The sequence below is a fragment of the Mesoplodon mirus genome, assembly GCF_964341445.2.
Source record: "Mesoplodon mirus genome assembly, chromosome: 3".
Lineage (NCBI taxonomy): Eukaryota > Metazoa > Chordata > Mammalia > Artiodactyla > Ziphiidae > Mesoplodon > Mesoplodon mirus.
Genome location: NC_138978.1, coordinates 20,011,686 through 20,031,805, shown reverse-complemented (window position 1 = coordinate 20,031,805; position 20,120 = coordinate 20,011,686). Strand labels below are relative to the sequence as shown.

The window sequence follows — 20,120 nt, the reverse complement described above, 5'->3', positions numbered from 1 at the left end:
GGCAGGCGCTGAGGCACAGAGGGAGTGCTGACCTCGGCCTCTCCCCATCCTCACATGGCTCTGTCCTTACCCGGCCCAGGTGCATGGCTCCCGGCTGCGGCTGCCCCGTGTCTCACCAGCTGATTCTGGAGAATACGTGTGCCGAGTGGAGAATGAGTCAGGCCCCAAGGAGGCCTCCATCATCGTCTCTGTCCTCCACGGCAGCCATTCGGGCCCTAGCTACACCCCAGGTGAGGAGCCAGTGGGGCTGGGTGGGGGCCGAGCCCTCCGACCTGCCCTCTGTTCCCAAGGCTGGTGCCTGTGGTCTCTTCGATGCCATCAGGACAAGAAGAGGTGCTCCAGGCAGGCTTCAACCCTCCACTCCCTGCAAGGAGAGATGAGGGGACTGAGGGTGGGGACAGGTTGACCTGACTTACCTGGGACCCCATGAGGAGGGTGCTGTTTTCAGAATTCATCAAAAAGCAGCAGAGTCAGGGTTGAACACTGAGTTGGGAGTCAGGCTGACCTGGGTTCAAATCCTGGCTCTACCCTTTATCAGCCTTGAACTGGTTATTTTACCTCTGGGGCCTCAGTTTCCTCACGTGTGAAATGGGGACAGTAGCACTGCCATGTAGTGTGAGTACACGGCGTGCACTCTAAAGAAGGGAGTTGTGGCATCATTGTCTGCATCCTTTGGCCCCACCTGGGCGCTAAAAGACTCTGGTTCCCTGCAAGCCAACTCCAAGTTGAAGGTCAGAGAGGGAAAGAGGGGTCTGGCTGGCCCTGCCGAGGCAGAAAAGCATGGTCCCAGCCCTAGAAGGCCTCCCATCTGCCCTCCCAAGCTAGGGCCTGGTCAGATCCCAGGACCCTCTGCTCCAGGGCTGCAGGGCTGGGGCTCAGGGGCCCAGGCCTCTGACCAGCTCCTTTGCGCCCCAGCTCCTGGTGGAGCCCCAGCTCCAGGCAGTAGTCAGCCCATCCGCATCGAGTCGTCCTCCTCTCATGTGGCCGAAGGGCAGACGCTGGATCTGAACTGTGTGGTGCCCGGGCAGGCCCACGCCCAGGTCACATGGTACAAACGTGGAGGCAGCCTCCCCGCCCGGCACCAGGTACAGCAGCCCCCCAGGGCCAGCCCGCTGGAGGGGTTGGATGGAGCTGCTCAGGCCCCTCCTGACCCTCCCTATTTGCACTCAGACCCACGGCTCACTGCTGCGGCTGAACCAGGTGTCCCCAGCAGACTCAGGCGAGTACGTGTGCCGCGTAGTCCTCGGCTCTGGGCCCCTCGAGACCTCCGTCCTAGTCACCATCGAGGCCGCCGGCACTGGCTCCATCCCCGGTGAGTGACTGCCAGTGACAGGGCAAGCTGGTGGGGGCGCTGAGAGCCTTCCCAGGTGCCGAGGCCCTAGTGACTCCCGTTGCTGATGCGGGGAAGGGGAGGGCAGGAAGCCCACCTTGGGGCTGGCTACAGGGCCGGCCCAGGAGGACTCCACTTCTCTGAGTAACCTGCCGTCTTCCCATCACTGTTCCCTCTGGCCACATCACTCATGGTTTTGCTCCTGCCTCAGTTATCCTCATCTCTCCCACTTCCTCACTCCCTCTGCAAGGCTTGGCTCCTGCCCCAGCCCTCCCCTCAGGGTTGCTCAGCCGAGGACCTCAAGCCCAGGGCACTGAACCCACAGGCTGAGCTGGCTCCAGGGGGAACAGTCCTTTCCTTCTCTTCTGGGGAACGTCTGCTACCCTCGCCCGTTTCCCCACAGCCCCAGGACCCGTCCCGCCTGTCAGGATTGAATCCTCATCCCCCACGGTGGCCGAGGGGCAGACTCTGGATCTGAGCTGTGTGGTGCCCGGGCAGGCCCATGCCCCGGTCACGTGGTACAAACGTGGAGGCAGCCTCCCCGCCCGGCACCAGGTACACAGCGGCAGAAAGGCAGGAGGGGGCCAGCCAGGCCAAGCTGTGGACAGTGGGTCGGCGGGGGCAGCTTCTGAGCTGAGGGGCTGTCAGTTCCCAGCTCAGAGGAACAGGGTAGGGGGTACCTGCTGAGCTCTGAGAAGCAACCCCCTCACACCCCTGCCCATGGCTGTCCAGGTCCGTGGCTCCCGCCTGTACATCTTCCAGGCCTCACCAGCTGATGCAGGCGAGTATGTTTGCCGGGCCAGCAATGGTGTGGAGGCCTCCATCACAGTCACGGTAACCAGGACCCAGGGAGCCAACTTCGCCTACCGTGAGTGGGACCTCCAGGCTGCGCTTGGACAGAGAAAGGGGAAAGACGGGGGAAGCTGCAGAGAACTGGACTGACCAGTGACCGTCTTCTCCCCCAGCTCCTGGTGGCACCCAGTCCATCCGCATTGAACCCTCCTCCTCTCATGTGGCCGAAGGGCAGACCCTGGATCTGAACTGCGTGGTGCCCAGGCAGGCCCACGCCCAGGTCACATGGCACAAGCGCGGAGGCAGCCTTCCCGCCCGGCACCAGGTATAGGACCGGAGGATGGACAGGCCAAGAAGGGAACAAGAGGGAGGCCACTGGGGAGTGGAGGTCAAGGGTAGGGTGGGTTGGAGGCTCCTCTGAGACGGGGAGGCCTAGGACCCCACTGCACAGGTGTGTGGGGCAATGGTCCCAGCCTGTAGGACCAGCCAGCCTAGGTGTGGCTGCTGCTCCCACCACTTCCTTGCTTGTGACCTTCAGCGAATTACTTAATCTCCCTGTACCATATTTTCAGCATCTGTAAAATGGTAATAATAGTGCCTCCCTTACAGAGTTATCTTAAGGATGAAATGAATTAACTTATATGCAAAGTGCTCAGAGCTCTGGCTCATAGAAAGTGCTGTGAGCTGTTACTGCTGTCGTATCAGTAGCTATTGTTTAAAAATATTTATTTATTTATTCATTCATTCATTTGGCTGCGCTGGGTCTTAGTTGCGGTGTGCAGGATCTTTAGTTGCGGCATGCGGGATCTTAGTTGTGGCATGCAGGATCTAGTTCCCTGACCAGGGATCAAACCCGGGCTCCCTGCATTGGGAGCATGGAGTCTTAATCACTGGACCACCAGGGAAGTACCCTCATTAACTTATTATTGATATATTTTATAGAATTTAGGATGCCACTGATTGCAAGATGCACCATTATTTTATGTACCTCTAAGGAGAAAAAAAAAACAACAACTGCCATTTGTAATTGTAATTCACTGTGAGATGCATCTTGATTTCAGAGACTTTAAAAAGTATGTCTAGGGAATTCCCTGGCCGTCCAGTGGTTAGGACTCCATGCTTTCACTGCCAAGGGCCCGGGTTCGGTCCCTGGTTGGGTAGCTGGGATCCCGCAGGCCGCACGCTGTGGCCAAAATAATAATAATAAAAAATAAAATAAAAATAATATGCAGGTTATCTTCTCTATCCTATTTTTTTTTTTTAAGTGTGTAAGAATTGATGGAGTGTGGTATTAGTGATTGCCCAGTTCCCCATGGCTCCTCCGGGCCACCCCTCACTCCTGGGACAAGACACCCGCTTCACCCCTGAGCAGGACAGAACTAAAAGCCAGTTCTCAGGCTCAGAGTGAGGCAGGGTGGCAGGTTATAGGCGCGAGGGTCCTAAGAGGGCCCCTTCTGACCTCACCTTCCTTCTGGCCAGACCCATGGCTCACTGCTGAGACTCTACCAGGTGTCCCCAGCCGACTCGGGCGAGTATGTGTGCCGCGTGGTAGGTGGCTCAGTGCCTCTGGAAGCCTCCGTCCTGGTCACCATTGAGTCTGCAGACTCTGTGCCTGGTGAGTGGTGCTGGGGGGAGGCTTCCCACTCCAGCAGTGACAGGACCCCAGAGACCAGCAGTCCCTACCTCCACTCACACCCTCCCCTCCCCCTCTCCTCCCAGCTAGGGATTGACCCTCTGCTCTCTGTCCCCAGCGCTGGGGGTCACCCCTCCAGTCCGGATCGAGTCGTCCTCCTCACACGTGGCTGAAGGGCAGACCTTGGATCTGAACTGCCTGGTTTCTGGGCAGGCCCACGCCCAGGTCACATGGCACAAGCGCGGGAGCAGCCTCCCTGCCCGGCACCAGGTAGGAGGTGGGGTGCTAAGGGGGGCCTGAAGGACCCTCGAGACTGCGGAGTAAGGAGCTTTGAGTTTGGATACTGCTTTGCCACTTGCCTGGCCAGTCCTTTGACTTCCCTGATCCTCAGTGTCCTCATCTGCCAAATGGGCTCACACTGTCTACCTCACCTGCCCCATAAGTGGCAAATGCCAGTCCCCCACTTCTTCCCACTGGACCCAGTCCCAAACCTCGGGCAAGGGAATTGAAGGGTCATGAATGGTGGTTCTCCCTGGAAGAGCTTCCCTAAAGCTTCATCTGGCCGGGTCTGGCTGGGATAGGGACCAGGGGAGGGGGTGGGAGCCTGGCTGTGAACCTGCCTCCCCTCCCAGGTACACGGCTCGAGGCTGCGGCTGCCCCAGGTGACTCCAGCTGACTCTGGGGAGTACGTGTGCCGCGTGGTCAGCAGCTCGGGCACCCAGGAAGCCTCCGTCCTCGTCACCATCCAGCAGCGCCTCGGCCCCTCCCGCTGTGAGTGTCTCAGGGGTCATAACAAATGGGCTGGGAGGGCCCCTCCACCCTCAGTGGCTCCCACACCCTGCCTTCCATTTCACCCTCCCAGCCCAGAGCGTGGTGTACCCCGTCCGCATTGAGTCGTCCTCAGCCTCCCTGGCCAATGGACATACGCTGGACCTCAACTGCCTGGTGGCCAGTCAAGCCCCCCACACCATCACCTGGTATAAGCGTGGGGGCAGCCTACCCAGCCGGCACCAGGTATGGAACCAGCAGGCAGGGAGGGCAAAAGCTGGGGTCACCGGCCCTGACGGGAATCAGGAAGAGCTGTCAACAGCCCGTCTGTGCTCATTCAGTCATTCAACAAACATTGAGTGTTCTTGCTGGACAGGCCCTGGACCAGTGCTGAGGATATGGAGATAAGTCCCACTGACCTCAACTGGATCCTGTACATAACATTCTTTGCTTCACTCACTCACTACATTTCCCTGAGAACCTGCTCCAGGCCAAGTCCTGGTCCTGGCACTAAGGAGTCAAATGGAATGAGACCACTGCCTGCCCTCAGGGAGCTCACAGGCTAAAGGGCGAGGCAGACATGCCATGTGACAGCGCCATAACAGGCGTCACCGGGGAGGGCTTCAATGGGCTTTCTGCAGGGGTGACGGGTGAGAATAGTCCAAAGGCTGGAGACACTGTCCACCCAGCCCAGAGCCTCAGGAAGGCCACCAAGAGAGTTCTGAAGGAGGCCAGGGTGGAGGCTACCCCCGACAAGGCAGTGAGGCTCCCGGAGTCCAGGGGAAGCAGCAGCAGCAGCACCTAAGACATGGAGGTGCTGCCCACACCCCCCTGACACCTGCTCCCCCTCAGATCGTGGGCTCCCGGCTGCGGATCCCCCAGGTGACGCCCGCGGACTCGGGCGAGTACGTGTGTCATGTCAGCAATGGTGCCGGCTCCCAGGAGACCTCGCTCATCGTCACCATCCAGGGCAGCGGCTCCTCCCACAGTGAGAACTCCTAGGGCAGGGGGTCTAGGCAAGCGGGTGCAGGGGAGGCAGCGAGGTGCCTGGCACCGTCACTGTTGTCTGACTCCGGCCATGTGGTGCATTCCTCTCTGTCCCCAGTGCCCAGTGTCTCCCCACCAATCAGGATCGAGTCCTCGTCCCCCACGGTGGTTGAAGGGCAGACCTTGGATCTGAACTGCGTGGTCGCCGGGCAGCCCCAGGCCACCATCACGTGGTACAAGCGTGGGGGCAGCCTTCCCACTCGACACCAGGTACAGAGTAGAGCCTGGCAGTGGGGTGGGCAGTTCAGGGACAGCCCCCCATGGGCAAAGAACATGAAACATTAGCTGGCAGTCCTCCCTCCTGCCCTGGGTAGACAGAGGGTAGCCTCAGCCAGTCTGATGGAGGAGGCCTGAGCCAGCCGGTGACCCCTCAGCCCCTTGACTCCCTCCCTCCTTATCCACACCCCTAGGCCCACGGCTCCCGTCTGCGGCTGCACCAGATGTCCGTGGCGGATTCAGGCGAGTACGTGTGCCGGGCTAACAACAACATCGATGCCCAGGAGGCCTCCATCGTGGTCTCAGTCTCCCCCAGCACCGGCAGCCCCTCTGGTGAGTCTGATGAAGACCCAGGAAGGAACTGGGAGATGCAGGTACCAGTGTTTCCCGGGGAAGAAAGGCCCTGTAGTCAGAGCCCTCAGAGGAGGGTGGTGGTCCAGGACGAGGGCTCAGCAGAAGGATGCCGGGGTTCACATCCTGCCTGCACCACTAGGGACCTTGAGGGAGTGACTCTCCCCTCTCAGCTTCCGTACCCTCATCAGTGAAGTGGGGATGTCGATCATTCCATCCTCAGAGAGCTGTCCGATACAGTGGCCACTAGCCATGCAGGGTCATTAAAATTAGTTAAAATTCTAAATTCACATTTCAAAAACAAAGTGCTCAGTAGCCGCACATAGCTGGCTGCCACTGCACTGAACAGTGCGGATAATAGAACATTTCCATCGTCGCAGAAAGTATGTGAATTTTGTGAGGACTAAGTGAGTTAATGCATGTAAAGTACTTAGAACAGTGCCTGGCGTACTGTAAGTGCTTAATAAGCGTTAGCTATTCTTATTACCTTGGGAGGGTGGAGGCTTCTACAGCTGAGGCTCCCACCAACCCAGTTGTTCCCAAATCTGACCATGACCAAAGCCCCGACTTGCTCTTTCTGTGCGCCCAGTCCCTGGCGGGGCCACGCCCATCAGAATCGAGTCATCATCTTCACACGTGGCCGAAGGGCAGACCCTGGATCTGAACTGCGTGGTCCCTGGACAGGCCCATGCCCAGGTCACATGGTACAAGCGCGGGGGCAGCCTCCCCACTCACCACCAGGTATGGGAGTTGGGGGCAGGACATAATGGGAGGGCTGCTGGATGTGCGGGCCCTGGCTAGGGGCCTGTCCCCCAAGCTCTGCCCGGGAAGGAGGGCCTGGGATCCCCTGTGTGGTGCAGTGCCTGCCTGCGTCCGAGGTTGGACCCTGGCCCCAGCCTTCAAGGATTCCAAGTGCCATCTCATTCTGCTCCTCTCCCATCCTGTCCCTGCGCAGGCCCACGGCTCACGGCTGCGGCTGCACCAGGTATCCCCGGCTGACTCGGGCGAGTACGTGTGCCGCGTGGTGAGCAGCTCTGGCCCCCTGGAGACCTCAGTCCTGGTCACCATCGAGGCCTCTGGCTCTGGCACTGTTCTCGTCCCTGGTGAGGATCCCTACAGTGGGGCTGGGAAGCAGGAGGAGGGAAGAAAGGAGGGCTCGAGAGCCAGATCAAGTGGGCTTCATCCCGAGGGCCCAAGAGCATGGGCTTTGGAGTCTGGCTTGTGTGGGCTTGAGTCCCGGCTCCTCTGTCCACACTCTGAAATGTTACACGAGGGATTCCTCTCGGTGTGTCACTTTCCTCATCTGTAAAGTGGGGCTAGTAGAGGCTGGAATTTCACCTCCGGGATCTGAGAGGGTGATTTTAGCTGGTGCCCTGATTGAACTTTTTTTTATATTAATAGTGATAATGTTAGGGAAAAAACATCAACACATCAAACCTGTCATGATTGCATGGAAATCATTGCCTATGATGGGGCTGTGTGTTTAAGGGTTTTCTTAAGTGAATCAATTGAAAGGAAAGTGTAAAGGAATTAATAGCACAGGGAGCACATGGCCATAGCAGACATCATGATAAGAGTGCCTTGGGCTTCCCTGGTGGCGCAGTGGTTGAGAATCTGCCTGCCGATGCAGGGGACACGGGTTCGTGCCCCGGTCCGGGAAGATCCCACATGCCGTGGAGCGGCTGGGCCCGTGAGCCATGGCCACTGAGCCTGCGCGTCTGGGGCCTGTGCTCCACAACCGGAGAGGCCACAGCAGTGAGAGGCCCGCGTACCGCAAAAAAAAAAAAAAAAAAAAAAAAAAAGAGTGCCTGAATTGCTAAGTAATGAACGTGATATGCACTTACCAGGTGCTGGGCCCTGGTATTTTTACACATATTAACTCATTTCACCGTCACAATAACCCTTTGAAGTAGGTGTGATTGTTCTGTCTGTTTTACAGTTGGGGAAACTGAGGCATGGAGAGGTGAAGTAGCTTTCCCAAGGTCACACAGCTAATAAATGGCAGGGCTGGGTTTTGAACCCAGGCAGTCTGGCCCCAGAGTCTGGGTTCTTAGCCCCATACTACTCAAGTCTGGGAAACGTTAGTGATCTGTGTGGAGCTGCCTGGCCCTGAGCCCTGGCCGCCAGTGGTGCCGGGAGCACAGGAGATGGTGGGACCATTGTCTGGGGCTGGGCTGGGAGAATGAGGCGCCAGGCTAGCCCAGCTGCTCCAGGCTTCAGGGGAATGGGAAGGGGGGAATCAAGGCCGTCTCCCTGTGGCCTCTGGCCTGACCATCTGGGCACCCAGGGGCAGGGGCTGAGGACACAGGGAGTCCCAGCTCACTGACTTCTTCCTGTGCCTCAGCCCCGGGCAGAGCCCCACCCATCCTCATCGAGACCTCCTCCTCCCACGTGGCCGAAGGGCAGACCCTGGATCTGAAATGCGTGGTGCCTGGCCAGACCCACGCCCAGGTCACATGGCACAGGCGCGGGGGCAGCCTTCCCGCCCGGCACCAGGTATGGAGCCTGGAGAAAGCAGGATGTGGGCATTCCCACCCCACCCCGTCCTCTGCCCGGGAGGGAAGGTGGCCCCAACATCCGGGGCTTCAGGAAAATGGCAGCAGGAGATCACTGGGACCCAGGAGTTTAAGAACAGGCTGGGCATGGTAGGGCCGTCACTGGCTGCCCAGCACCTTGGTGCAAATTAGAAAAGGACGCCTCTTATTCAAGACACTGGACTTTCTCCTGCCAGGAATAGCATAATAGTAAACATACCCCCCAACGTCTAATGTCAAAGGGGGTCACCTTTGGCAGGAGGCAGCACCCGCAATGGTACATGACAGCCCTGGGGTACAGGTATGAGAGGGCTGGGACGTCTGACGGCCTTGGCCACCAGCCCCCCGGCTCACTCTCCCCACTCTCACCCCACCCTGGCCAGGTCCATGGCCCCCTGCTGAGGCTGAACCAGGTGTCCCCTGCCGACTCTGGCGAGTACTCCTGTCGAGTGGCCAGCAGCTCAGGCACTCTGGAGGCTTCTGTCCTGGTCACAATCGAGGCCTCCAGCCCAGGCCCCATTCCTGGTGAGTGACAGGAGCGGCGGGCGGTTCTGGGCACAGGCTTGGGGGCCCCTGCCTGGCCTTGCTCCCCCTGCTGTCCAGCAGGGCTCTAGCCCTCAGCTCCAGGAAGGTCCTCCAGCCCCTCCCCCAACCACTGGGAACCAAGGTCTCACCAGGGCATCTCGGCCCCCAGGGGACAGAGACCCTTCTTAGGTCAATGGTGCTCAGCCATGTCAGTCACTCTCAAGCCACTGCACCTCCAGGAGGGCCAGCTGGCACTTGGTGCCACCACCTCAGGTCTCTGCCTGCACCCCCGGGGCCGCCCCTTTCTCACCCACCCATTGTGCCCACAGCCCCAGGACTGGCCCAGCCCATCCACATCGAGGCCTCCTCCTCCCATGTGGCCGAAGGACAAACCCTGGACCTGAACTGTGTGGTACCCGGGCAGGCACATGCCCAGGTCACGTGGTATAAGCGTGGGGGCAGCCTCCCCGCCCGGCACCAGGTACAGGGGCCAGAGGTGGGGAGGATTCAGGGCAGGCAAGTTTTGACCTGCAGTTGCCTTCTGCATCCCAAACCTTCTTCACACAAACCCTGGCATGCTTGGGGACCCCAGGGGATAAAATACTTTGCGGGGAGGAGTTCAGCAGCCTGGGAATTGAGAGACCTGGGTTTTTCTCCTGGCTTTGCTGCTGAATCATTTCCTGCAGCAGTATCCTCCTCTGGAAAGGGGATGGAGTGGACTTGTAGGATTCTGTGAATGAAGCTTCCTCATCTCCACCAGCTGGAGCCCTGAGCTCCTGAGAACTCTTGGGCACTGGCACAGCCGGGCTTGGGGACTTGCCCTGTCCCGAGTGCTCTGGCACGATAGCCACCCTCTCCTCACTCCGACAGACCCACGGCTCCCGGCTGCGGCTCCACCACGTCTCCCAGGCCGACTCCGGAGAATACGTGTGCCGTGTGGTTGGCAGCTCGGGCCCTGAGCACGAGGCCTCATTCACGGTCACTGTCCCGCCCAGTGCAGGGTCCTCCTACCGTGAGTGAGGGAGACGCCACGGGCCGGGGGAGGCGGGGAGACACTGGGGCTGAGGAGGGGGGAGGGGAAGCAGGGGAGCCCACCCAGCCCTGCTGAGCCCAGCCCTCTGCCTCCGTCCTCCCCCAGGCCTTAGGAGCCCTGTCATCTCTATCGACCCGCCCAGCAGCACCGTGCGGCAGGGCCAAGATGCCAGCTTCAAGTGCCTCATCCATGATGGCGCGGCCCCCATCAGCCTTGAGTGGAAGACCCGGAACCAGGAGCTGGAGGGTGAGCCGGGGGGATGGGGGGCTGGAGGCGGGTGTGAATGCACGAGAATCACCACTGGTGGCTGGGCAGAGACCACCATGGCACCAAACTTTCTGTGTGACCCCGGGTAAAGCCCTTCCCCTCTGGGGACTTGCTGTCCCTATCTGGATGGTGAGAGGGCTGGACCCAGGAGTCTCCAAGGACTTGTTTATCAACCATCTGTGACCCTGTGAGCTGGATACACCCAGACTGGAGGGGTCGGGGCCATGGGGCACTGGTGTGCCTACTGGCAGCGCCAAGGCAGGAGGACACCCTCACTGACCACACCCTCCTTGATGCCAACCCCGCAGACAATGTCCACATCAGCCCCAACGGCTCCATCATCACCATCATGGGCACCCGGCCCAGCAACCACGGTGCCTACCGCTGCGTGGCCTCCAATGCCTATGGTGTGGCCCAGAGTGTCGTGAACCTCAGCGTGCACGGTGAGGGGCTTCAACCCCGTGGGCTCTGACTTCATGTTTCCAGCCCCGATTCCGAGCTCAGAACCTCCAGGCTTAAATCCAGCCTCTGCCACTGCCTCCCTCTTGGGCATTCTCCTCCTCTGAGCCTCAGTCTCTACATGGGTGCAGTGGGGAGACTAGTGCCCACTGGCAGTTACTGGTAAGGGGGCTGTGACAGTGCATGTGACCAGCAGAGCCTTGCATGTGTATCAGTGGTGTCATTCCTCTGGGCAGGGCCCCCTACAGTGTCTGTGCTCCCCGAGAGCCCCGTGCGGGTGAAAGTGGGAAAAGCCATCACCCTGGAGTGTGTCAGTGCTGGGGAGCCCCGCTCTTCTGCTCGCTGGACCCGGATCGGTGCCCCCACCAACTTGGAGCAGCGGGCACCTGGGCTCCTGGACAGCCACGCGGTGCTGCAGGTGATGTCAGGGGGGGTCTCATCTCTGGATCTGAGGCCCAGTCAGGGCCCGTTCTTGAGCAGTTGCCTGGAGGAGAGAGTGGTGGATGGACAGATGGGTGATGAATTGGTGAAGGAAGGGAGGGATGGGATAGGTGGGTGATGGCTAGATTGGAAGACGGTTAGAAAGAAAGAAGGAAGGTGGAAGGAGGAATGGGTAGAAGGATGGGTGGTTGGGTGGGTAGGTGGATGGGTGGGTAGATGGGTGGGTAGATGGATGGATGGATGGGTAAATGGGTGGATGAGTGGATAGGTGGGTAGATTTATGTATGGATGGATGGATGATGGATGCATGGACGGGTAGATGGGGGGGTGGATGTGTGGATGGATAGACTAATGGGATATCTTGAGTGTGAGCCCTCAAGCAGCCAGTCAAATAGGAAAGCTAAAAACAAAGGGACGGGTAGAAGAAAGAGGTGAAAGCAAGCCAGAGGGCTGATGCCAAGGTCCCCCCTCAGTGGCCCCATGACCAACATCCTTGCTTCTTCCAGATTTCGTCAGCTAAACCATCAGATGCAGGCGTCTACGTCTGCCTAGCTCAGAATGCACTGGGCACAGCGCAGAAGCGAGTGGAAGTAATTGTAGACTCGGGCACTGTGGCCCCAGGGACCCCCCAGGTCCAGGTAGAAGAAGCCGAGCTGACTGTGGAAGCTGGACACACGGCCACCCTGCGCTGCTCAGCCACAGGTGTGGACGGGGGCTGGCACACGGGGCAGGCAGAGCAGCGGGCCCTGGGGCCTGAATTTAGACATAAGAGGCCTGAAGAGGATGTCATGCTCAGGAAGGGGGCTTTACTGCTGGCAATCTCCCAGTGATGGCTGAGGTGCCCACTTTGTGCCCCCCATGAAGGAGCAAGCTGACCCAGGTCCCTTCCTGACCATCCCACCCCCAGCCAGTCCTGGGGCAGCCCACCAACCTCTGCCACTCCACTCCACAGGCAGCCCCACGCCCACCATCCACTGGTCCAAGCTGCGCTCCCCGCTGCCGTGGCAGCACCAGCTGGAAGGTGACACGCTAATCATCCCACGGGTAGCCCAGCAGGACTCGGGCCAGTACATCTGCAACGCCACTAGCCCTGCCGGGCATGCTGAGGCCACCATCGCCCTGCATGTAGAGAGTAAGGCCTTCGTCCACCCTCCTCAGGCTACCCTCTCCGCACTGCATGGAGGTCTGAGCCCCCCAACCAGGCCACACCCTGGACAGAACTCCAGGAAACCTATCTGGAGGGCCACATGCACCTCAGGCCCTGGAGCCTGCCCTAACCTAAAACCCACGTCCCCTCCTGGGACCTGGGCTTCCCTCATCCCCAGTCCTCTGGGCTCCCCGTTCAGCTTCCCTAGTCCTTTGGCAAGTCGCCAGGGCCCAGCACCTGCTCCCATCCTGACCTCTGCTCTTCGCCGCCCTGACCTCTGTGTCTCTAACCCCAGGCCCGCCGTATGCCACCACAGTCCCGGAGCACGCCTCGGTGCAGGCAGGGGAGACGGTGCAGCTCCAGTGCCTGGCTCATGGGACGCCCCCACTCACCTTCCAGTGGAGCCGTGTGGGCGGCAGCCTCCCTGGGAGGGCAACCACCAGGAATGCGATGCTGCTCTTTGAGCCTGCGGCCCCTGAGGACTCAGGCCGCTACCGCTGCCGGGTCACCAACAAGGTGGGCTCAGCTGAGGCCTTCGCCCAGGTGCTGGTCCGAGGTGAGCAGCCCCAGCTCAGGCTGGGTAGAAAGGGGTCAGCTTTCCTCCAGGCGCTTGTCCGAGCCTTTCACTTACCCCTCAGCTGGTGCCAGGGGACCCCCACCTGGGGCACGAAGACCCCCCTCCACTACCCTATCTGGAATGCCTTCTTTCCCCCCAGGAAGACCCCAGTCACTGTGTTCTCAGCAACCCTAGCTCTCACTGCTGCATCCCTCCCTTGGCATTGACCTCATACTGCCAGAGGCTATGTTTACATGAGTACCCCAGCCTGCCTCGCCTGCCAGACGGAGGATGCTCAGGGCAGGGCCTGGACCCAACATCTCAGCAGCCCCGGGCTTGTCCACCACAGCACCCAGAATGGGCTGCGTAAATGCTGGACGGTGACAAAAATGGATGTGTGATAGGGTAGCACCTCACCCCCGGATGCCCAGGGTTTCAGTGGATCTCTGAAGAATCCCACATCTCCGTGGTCTCCTCAAGAGCCTGGACCGAAGGGAGCCCAGGTCCTGGGTTCAGTGCACAGCCCGATCACTTGATAGTTGTGTGACCTTGGCCAAGTCAGTGAACCTCAAGCCTCACTTTCTTCATCCTGTAAAGTGGAGAGGACAATGCCAGCACACAGGCTGACTTAGAAAGGGACACATATGTAGAGCCCGTGGCACCTAGTAGGCACTTGGTAAATGGTGATAGTATGCATTTGACCCACCCTCCCATATGTCCCCTGCACCCGGACGTTAGGCGCCTTCACCTGGGATCCTCCTATTTTTAATTAATTAATGTATGTATGTATGTATGTATGTATGGCTGCATTGGGTCTTCGTTGCTGCGCACGGGCTTTCTCTATTTGCGGCGAGTGGGGGCTACTCTTCATTACAGTGCACGGGCTTCTCATTGCGGTGGCCTCTCTTGTTGCAGAGCACGGGCTCTAGGCGCACGGGCTTCAGTAGTTGTGGCACACGGGCTTAGTTGCTCCGCAGCATGTGGGATCTTCCAGGACCAGGGCCTGAACCCGTGTCCCCTGCTTTGGCAGGCGGATTCTTAACCACTGCACCACCAGGGAAGTCCCTCTCCTATTTTAGACTAGAGCCAGAATAGTCTTTGCTGTCCTTCCTTCAGGTGTCTGAATCTTTCCAAGGCCGACCCCTCCCGCTCTCGCCTTGGGCTGCCCTCCCCTCCCGAAGGCCAGGAGCTTCTGGAAGCACAGCCCAGCACTCCACAGGCTCTTATTTGTGTTGATTGAATGACTGCACGAGTGAGCAGATGAATGAATCTGCCAATGAAAGGCCTTTTTTCCCTGGTCAGAGAGGCAAACAGGAGGACGTCCCCTGAATGTTAGGGTGGGGGTTTCCTGGGTCCTGGAGGGGCATCGGGGATAACACACACACACACACACACACACACACACACACACACACACACACACACACACACACACACACACACACACACACACACACACACACACACACACACACACACACACACACACACACACACACACACACACACACACACACACACACACACACACACACACACCCTCCCTCTTACCTGTCCCCGCAGGCCCCTCCGGCTCTCTCCCCGCCACCCCCATCCCAGCAGGATCCACGCCCACCGTTCAGGTCACGCCTCAGCTGGAGACCAAGAGCATAGGGGCCAGCGTCGAGTTCCACTGTGTCGTGCCCAGCGAACTGGGCACTCAACTCCGCTGGATCAAAGAAGGGGGTCAGCTGCCTCCCGGCCACAGCATGCATGATGGGGTGCTCCGGTGAGTGGGAGCAGTGGCAGGACTGAACTTGGGCATGCCAGCCCAAGGCACCCAGTGGGGCTGTTAGAATACCTATCCTACTGGGCTTAGCATAAAACAATGGCCTTGGGCAAGTCACTTCACCTCCCTGAGCCTCAGTGTTCTCAGCGGTACAGTGGGTTATATGAGACCAGAATGAGATAACCTAAAGCACTTAACACAGTGCTTAGCATGTGGAAGGCCTTCAGTAATCAGTGGCCCATGTTCGTATTATTGTTAAAGGGAAGAGAACAAGCTCTGAGGCCAGATATATACATGTGACCCAGATCTCAGCTCTGCTACTTGATAACTGTGTGATCTGGAACTCTAGACCACAAGGTCTTGGTCTAAAATGGGTGTGGTGACACTCACCCTGACTTCCTACCTACCTCCCATGGTTTTGGGGAGACTAGAAGTTTACATCGTGTGCTGATACTTGACGACTTTTAACTCCCACACAGTTGCAAAGTATTCTCACCAATTGTTTTTATTCACTGATATCTTATTATTTTTTTCTTTACAGAATCCAGAACTTGGACCAGAGCTGCCAAGGGACGTATATTTGCCAGGCCCATGGACCATGGGGACAGGCCCAGGCCAGTGCCCAGCTTGTTGTCCAAGGTAGGACGGTGGCTTCAGGCTTCTGCTAAGAGCAGGGGACAGAGGTGAAGTGCACAGGGACCATATTCCCCAAGAAACCCCTTAAATGTGTACAAATAAAGAGAAGTATTTGATTGTATCTTGCTTTCGCCTAGCACAGAGTGAGGGGGCTTGACAAATATTGCAAGGGAGGAGGGAAGAAGGGAGATGGGCGGAGTGAGTGGGTGCTCAGACAAACCAATGAAAATGACTGCGGATGCACAAGTGAGTAAAACGAATGAACAAAGAGCACACAAGTGAGCATGCTAATGAGTGGATGCACAAAAAAGTGAATGAAATGCTGAACGCCTCGGGCTCCAGTGCTCACCTTTTCTGGGGCAGTCTGCGGCCTCACTGAGCCCAGGCCTGCAACAGGCTGGCCTCACTCTGTTCTGCCTCATCCTCCCCCAGCTCTGCCCTCTGTGCTCATCAACATCCGGACCTCCGTGCAGACCGTGGTGGTCGGCCATGCCGTGGAGTTCGAGTGCCTGGCCCTGGGTGACCCCAAGCCTCAGGTGACATGGAGCAAAGTTGGAGGGCGCCTGCGGCCCGGCATCGTGCAGAGCGGAGGCATCGTCAGAATCGCCCACGTGGAGCTGGCTGACGCAGGGCAGTACCGCTGCACCGCCACCAATGCCGCAGGCACCACCCAGTCCCACGTGCTGCTGCTCGTGCAAGGTGAAGGCTGGCAGGGAGCTCTGCGGGGCCGGCGAGCGTGCAGGGGCTGCTCTCACGCCATCTCCTGCCTTACCTGTGCTACGCCTCCTTCCTGCTCTCTTGGGGATTTTCAATTTGGTGTATTTAGGGAGCAGGTTTCAGAACAAGCAGGTGCAGCAGGGAATAGCAGTGAGTGTTCCTCTGGGGCAGCTGGAACTTGCAGGGAAAAGCTGTGCCATGGGGCATCAAGAGGAAATCAGATAAGTAGTCTTCACCTGCTGGAGCTCCTGCTCTGATGAGGAAGACCTACAGCTCAGTCTGATGGCAGAGACAGCGCAAACACAAAACAGACGTAAAAGACAGTAAAACGTGGACAATGGATGATGCCAGGCAGACACAATCTGTGTGTTCTTCAAAGGCTATTCTTCTTCACCCCAAGCCCTATGACTTGCCCCAAACTTACCCACACTGCCCTAGTACCCCCTTTTCAGGTCCCCAGAGGGCTGCACAATTTTCCACCCAGGTGTGTTGAAGAGGCTCGGCCTATGGAGTCAGTTGGACCTGTCCCTGAGCCCTGGCTCTGCATGGTTCCACCTGTGCAACCAGGAGTGAATGGCCACAGTTTCCTCATCTGTGAAATGGGGACATAGTGCCTCCCTTCCAGGGATGGCATGAGGATTAAATGAGTCAGGACACAGGCTGGGCTTACAAACAGTTGGTGTCATCAGGTTGATGGCCTGTGTCTCCTCCTCCCCTCTCAGCCTTGCCGCAGATCTCAACGCCCCCAGAGGTCCGTGTGCCCACTGGTTCTGCAGCTGTCTTCCCCTGCATGGTCTCTGGCTACCCCACTCCTGACATCACCTGGAGCAAGGTAAATGCTAGGCAGGAAACCAGCGGGCGTGCCTGAGGGGAAGGGACCAGGTCCTCACCATCTCGGTGCCCCCAGGAGCTGGCCCAGGCTTGGCCCAGAGTATGCACGCCATGTCTGAGGGTGGGCCCCAGGCAGGGATGGGAGACAGGCCCCGTGGAGGTGTGGGCCAAGGCCAGGGTTCAAAGCGCCAGTGTGTTTGCAGCTGGATGGGAACCTGCCGCCTGACAGCCGCCTGGAGAACAACATGCTGCTGCTGCCCTCGGTCCAGCCCCAGGACGCAGGCACCTATGTCTGCACCGCCACCAACCGCCAGGGCAAGGTCAAAGCCTTTGCCCATCTGCAGGTGCCAGGTGAGACCACACACCCCGGGATAGGCAGCACCCTGCCCGCCACCTTGTGGGTGGTGTCTTGAACTGTGCTTTCTGCCCACAGAGCGGGTGGTGCCCTACTTCACGCAGACCCCCCACTCATTCCTGCCGCTGCCCACCATCAAGGATGCCTACAGGAAGTTTGAGATCAAGATCACCTTCCGGCCCGACTCAGCCGATGGTGAGCAGGGGAGGAGCTGATTGGGGGGCCTGGGGCTGGGCATCTCTGAAGTCACTGCCATCAGGGTATGAGCCCTGGCAGCCCCCAGTCCTCAGCCTTCCCTGCCCCAGGGGCTCCAGGCCAGCCGGGCCTCCCCCTCTGGTTCTCTCATGCCTCCTCTCCTCCATTCCCTCCTCTGTGATACCTGCACCCCAGCCTCCCCCGGCCCCTCTGCCATTGGTGCAGCAACCCCCAGTCCTTTTGTCCCATCTCCCTGCTCCTGTCTCTGCTCCTTCCTCCTTTTCCCCATCTCTCACCCTTCCCTCCTCTCTCTCTCTCTCTCTCTCATCTGTCTCCTCCCACCTCTTACGGGTCTCTGACTTTCACTGTCCAGGCCTCCTTCTCTACTCGGGTGAGTCTCCGCCTCCCTCTCCTCCTTCAGGTAGACCCTACAGTGTAAGTGAAGCAAATTCAGCTTCTTTCTAGGGGCTCTCAGCAAACCCCTTCTATTTAGGGCCCCATCCTGAGAGTGAGACGCCCTGGCTGTGTGGGGTGTGCTGGAGGGAGGGACAGCAGTTAGCGAGGGGAAAGGCTCACAAGCTTGGGCCATTCGTTCCGGGGCTGGGCAGACAGGGAGCCCATGGCTGGACGGGAGGCCCTAACACAGCTGTGCCCGCCCAGGGATGCTGCTGTACAACGGGCAGAAGCGGATCCCAGGGAGCCCCACCAACCTGGCCAACAGGCAGCCCGACTTCATCTCCTTCGGCCTTGTGGGCGGGAGGCCCGAGTTCCGGTGAGACCCTCGCCCTCCCGGTTTACAGGGGAAGGGGGGCTGGGGGACTAGATTGCAGGACTTTCGTCAGGCACACACCACCCTGGGCTGAGTTGTACGACGGAGGTTCTGAAAGAAGGAGGAGATGTGGCCGTTACCTTCGGTGACCCCCCGTGCTGCCGGGGTCAGCACAGTGCGCCAGCCACGTGGCGGAGGAAGCAGCCTCAGACTTGCACACAGTTGCAGCAGAAATACTCAGCGATGCTGAGTGTGTCCTTCCAGGGTGGGACTGCTGCAGGCCAGAATTCATTCATTCATTTATTCATTCAACAGTTTTTTGCTGAATACCTACTATGTGCCAGGCACTGATACAAACAAAACAAATCAAGTTCTGGCCCTTGTGGGACTGTATATTCTAGTTGGGGAAGACCAGCCACAAACAAAGAAGGAAAGAAACAAGGTCATCTCAGAGGGAGGAGTGCTCAGACGAACAGTGAGGCCAGGTGCTACGCTGTAGGGCCTAGAGCCAGGGGCACTTGGAGCCCCGGGGGCTGCTCTGAATAAGCTCCCAGGGAAAGAGTGTAGGAGAAGAAGAACCCCTGGGGAGGGGCAGGGATAGGGTGAGCTGGGGGTGGTGGTGGGGCGAGAGCACAAGGCAGGACAGGAACTGGAGCAGGATGGCAGGGAATGGCATCCACACCTTTGCCCAGCCTGGGCTCCCTGCCCAGCCCTTCCTACAAACCCCGTATCCGCCCTCTCCCGCTCTGGCCCTCCCTCCCACCCCCTGGAGCAGGTTTGATGCAGGCTCGGGCATGGCCACCATCCGTCACCCCACACCGCTAGCACTGGGCCAGTTCCACACCGTGACCCTGCTGCGCAGCCTCACCCAGGGCTCCCTGATCGTGGGCAGCCTGGCCCCGGTCAACGGCACCTCCCAGGTGAGACCCAGCCCCGTTCCTCTATTCCTAGCCCCTCCCCACCTCCGCTCAGCCTCTGCCATTCCTGACTTACCCCCTGTCCAGGGCAAGTTCCAGGGTCTGGACCTGAATGAGGAGCTCTACCTGGGTGGCTACCCCGACTATGGCGCCATCCCCAAGGCAGGGCTGAGCAGCGGCTTCATAGGTGAACCCCCTCCCCACCTTCAGCCCTGGCCAGACCTCACCTGGCTGGCAGAGCACCTGGGAGGGCACTGCAGGGCGTGGGTTGGAGCTGGGCAGGCCTCCCTGCACCCCTGCCTTGGCTCATCCTGCCTGCCCGCCCCCCAGGCTGTGTCCGGGAGCTGCGCATCCAGGGTGAGGAGATCGTCTTCCACGACCTCAACCTTACGGCGCACGGCATCTCCCACTGCCCCACCTGTCGGGACCGGCCCTGCCAGGTAACCCCACACCGCACACTCCTCCCGGCCGCCCAGGCCACTGTCCTCAGCCATGGCCGGCCCTGGTGGGGAGTGGGGAAGGACCAGAGTGTTCTCGGTCTGACTTCCGGGGGCTGCTTTGCAGAACGGGGGCCAGTGCCAGGACTCGGAGAGCAGCAGCTATGTGTGTGTGTGCCCGGCTGGCTTCACCGGGAGCCGCTGTGAGCACTCGCAGGCCCTGCACTGCCACCCAGGTGTGTAACCCACCCTCTCCATCACTGCCACTCCGGGCTCTTCCCTCTGCCCGTTGCTGCCCCGTCATACCCACCCCAACTGCTAACCAGACTCACCACACTCTCTCCATCTTTCCCGAGTACTTAACCACTCTTTCTGGATTCTGACTTCCATCACTGC

General features: G+C 59.2%; 1 protein-coding gene across 5 annotated transcripts in view; it reads left to right on the top strand.

The window, feature by feature from the left end:
- Positions 1-20,120, top strand: part of HSPG2 (heparan sulfate proteoglycan 2) — a 102,732-nt gene that overhangs the window by 75,736 nt on the left and 6,876 nt on the right. For 4 of the 5 annotated variants that reach the window (XM_082612555.1, XM_082612554.1, XM_082612553.1 and 1 more), the window contains 36 exons: positions 80-230; positions 916-1,085; positions 1,171-1,312; positions 1,734-1,885; positions 2,063-2,198; positions 2,296-2,447; positions 3,602-3,737; positions 3,874-4,025; positions 4,388-4,526; positions 4,618-4,769; positions 5,376-5,511; positions 5,629-5,780; positions 5,981-6,119; positions 6,727-6,878; positions 7,093-7,240; positions 8,482-8,633; positions 9,055-9,196; positions 9,526-9,677; positions 10,067-10,208; positions 10,335-10,475; positions 10,805-10,939; positions 11,192-11,373; positions 11,903-12,098; positions 12,349-12,528; positions 12,839-13,099; positions 14,663-14,867; positions 15,409-15,506; positions 15,936-16,202; positions 16,943-17,052; positions 17,255-17,402; positions 17,485-17,601; positions 18,262-18,373; positions 19,146-19,290; positions 19,375-19,474; positions 19,618-19,727; positions 19,852-19,960. In XM_082612555.1, the coding sequence (XP_082468681.1) occupies positions 80-230; positions 916-1,085; positions 1,171-1,312; positions 1,734-1,885; positions 2,063-2,198; positions 2,296-2,447; positions 3,602-3,737; positions 3,874-4,025; positions 4,388-4,526; positions 4,618-4,769; positions 5,376-5,511; positions 5,629-5,780; positions 5,981-6,119; positions 6,727-6,878; positions 7,093-7,240; positions 8,482-8,633; positions 9,055-9,196; positions 9,526-9,677; positions 10,067-10,208; positions 10,335-10,475; positions 10,805-10,939; positions 11,192-11,373; positions 11,903-12,098; positions 12,349-12,528; positions 12,839-13,099; positions 14,663-14,867; positions 15,409-15,506; positions 15,936-16,202; positions 16,943-17,052; positions 17,255-17,402; positions 17,485-17,601; positions 18,262-18,373; positions 19,146-19,290; positions 19,375-19,474; positions 19,618-19,727; positions 19,852-19,960 (5,413 nt within the window). The remainder of the gene's footprint in view (positions 1-79; positions 231-915; positions 1,086-1,170; positions 1,313-1,733; positions 1,886-2,062; positions 2,199-2,295; positions 2,448-3,601; positions 3,738-3,873; positions 4,026-4,387; positions 4,527-4,617; positions 4,770-5,375; positions 5,512-5,628; positions 5,781-5,980; positions 6,120-6,726; positions 6,879-7,092; positions 7,241-8,481; positions 8,634-9,054; positions 9,197-9,525; positions 9,678-10,066; positions 10,209-10,334; positions 10,476-10,804; positions 10,940-11,191; positions 11,374-11,902; positions 12,099-12,348; positions 12,529-12,838; positions 13,100-14,662; positions 14,868-15,408; positions 15,507-15,935; positions 16,203-16,942; positions 17,053-17,254; positions 17,403-17,484; positions 17,602-18,261; positions 18,374-19,145; positions 19,291-19,374; positions 19,475-19,617; positions 19,728-19,851; positions 19,961-20,120) is intronic. The other variant, XM_082612556.1, reaches the window with a different exon arrangement.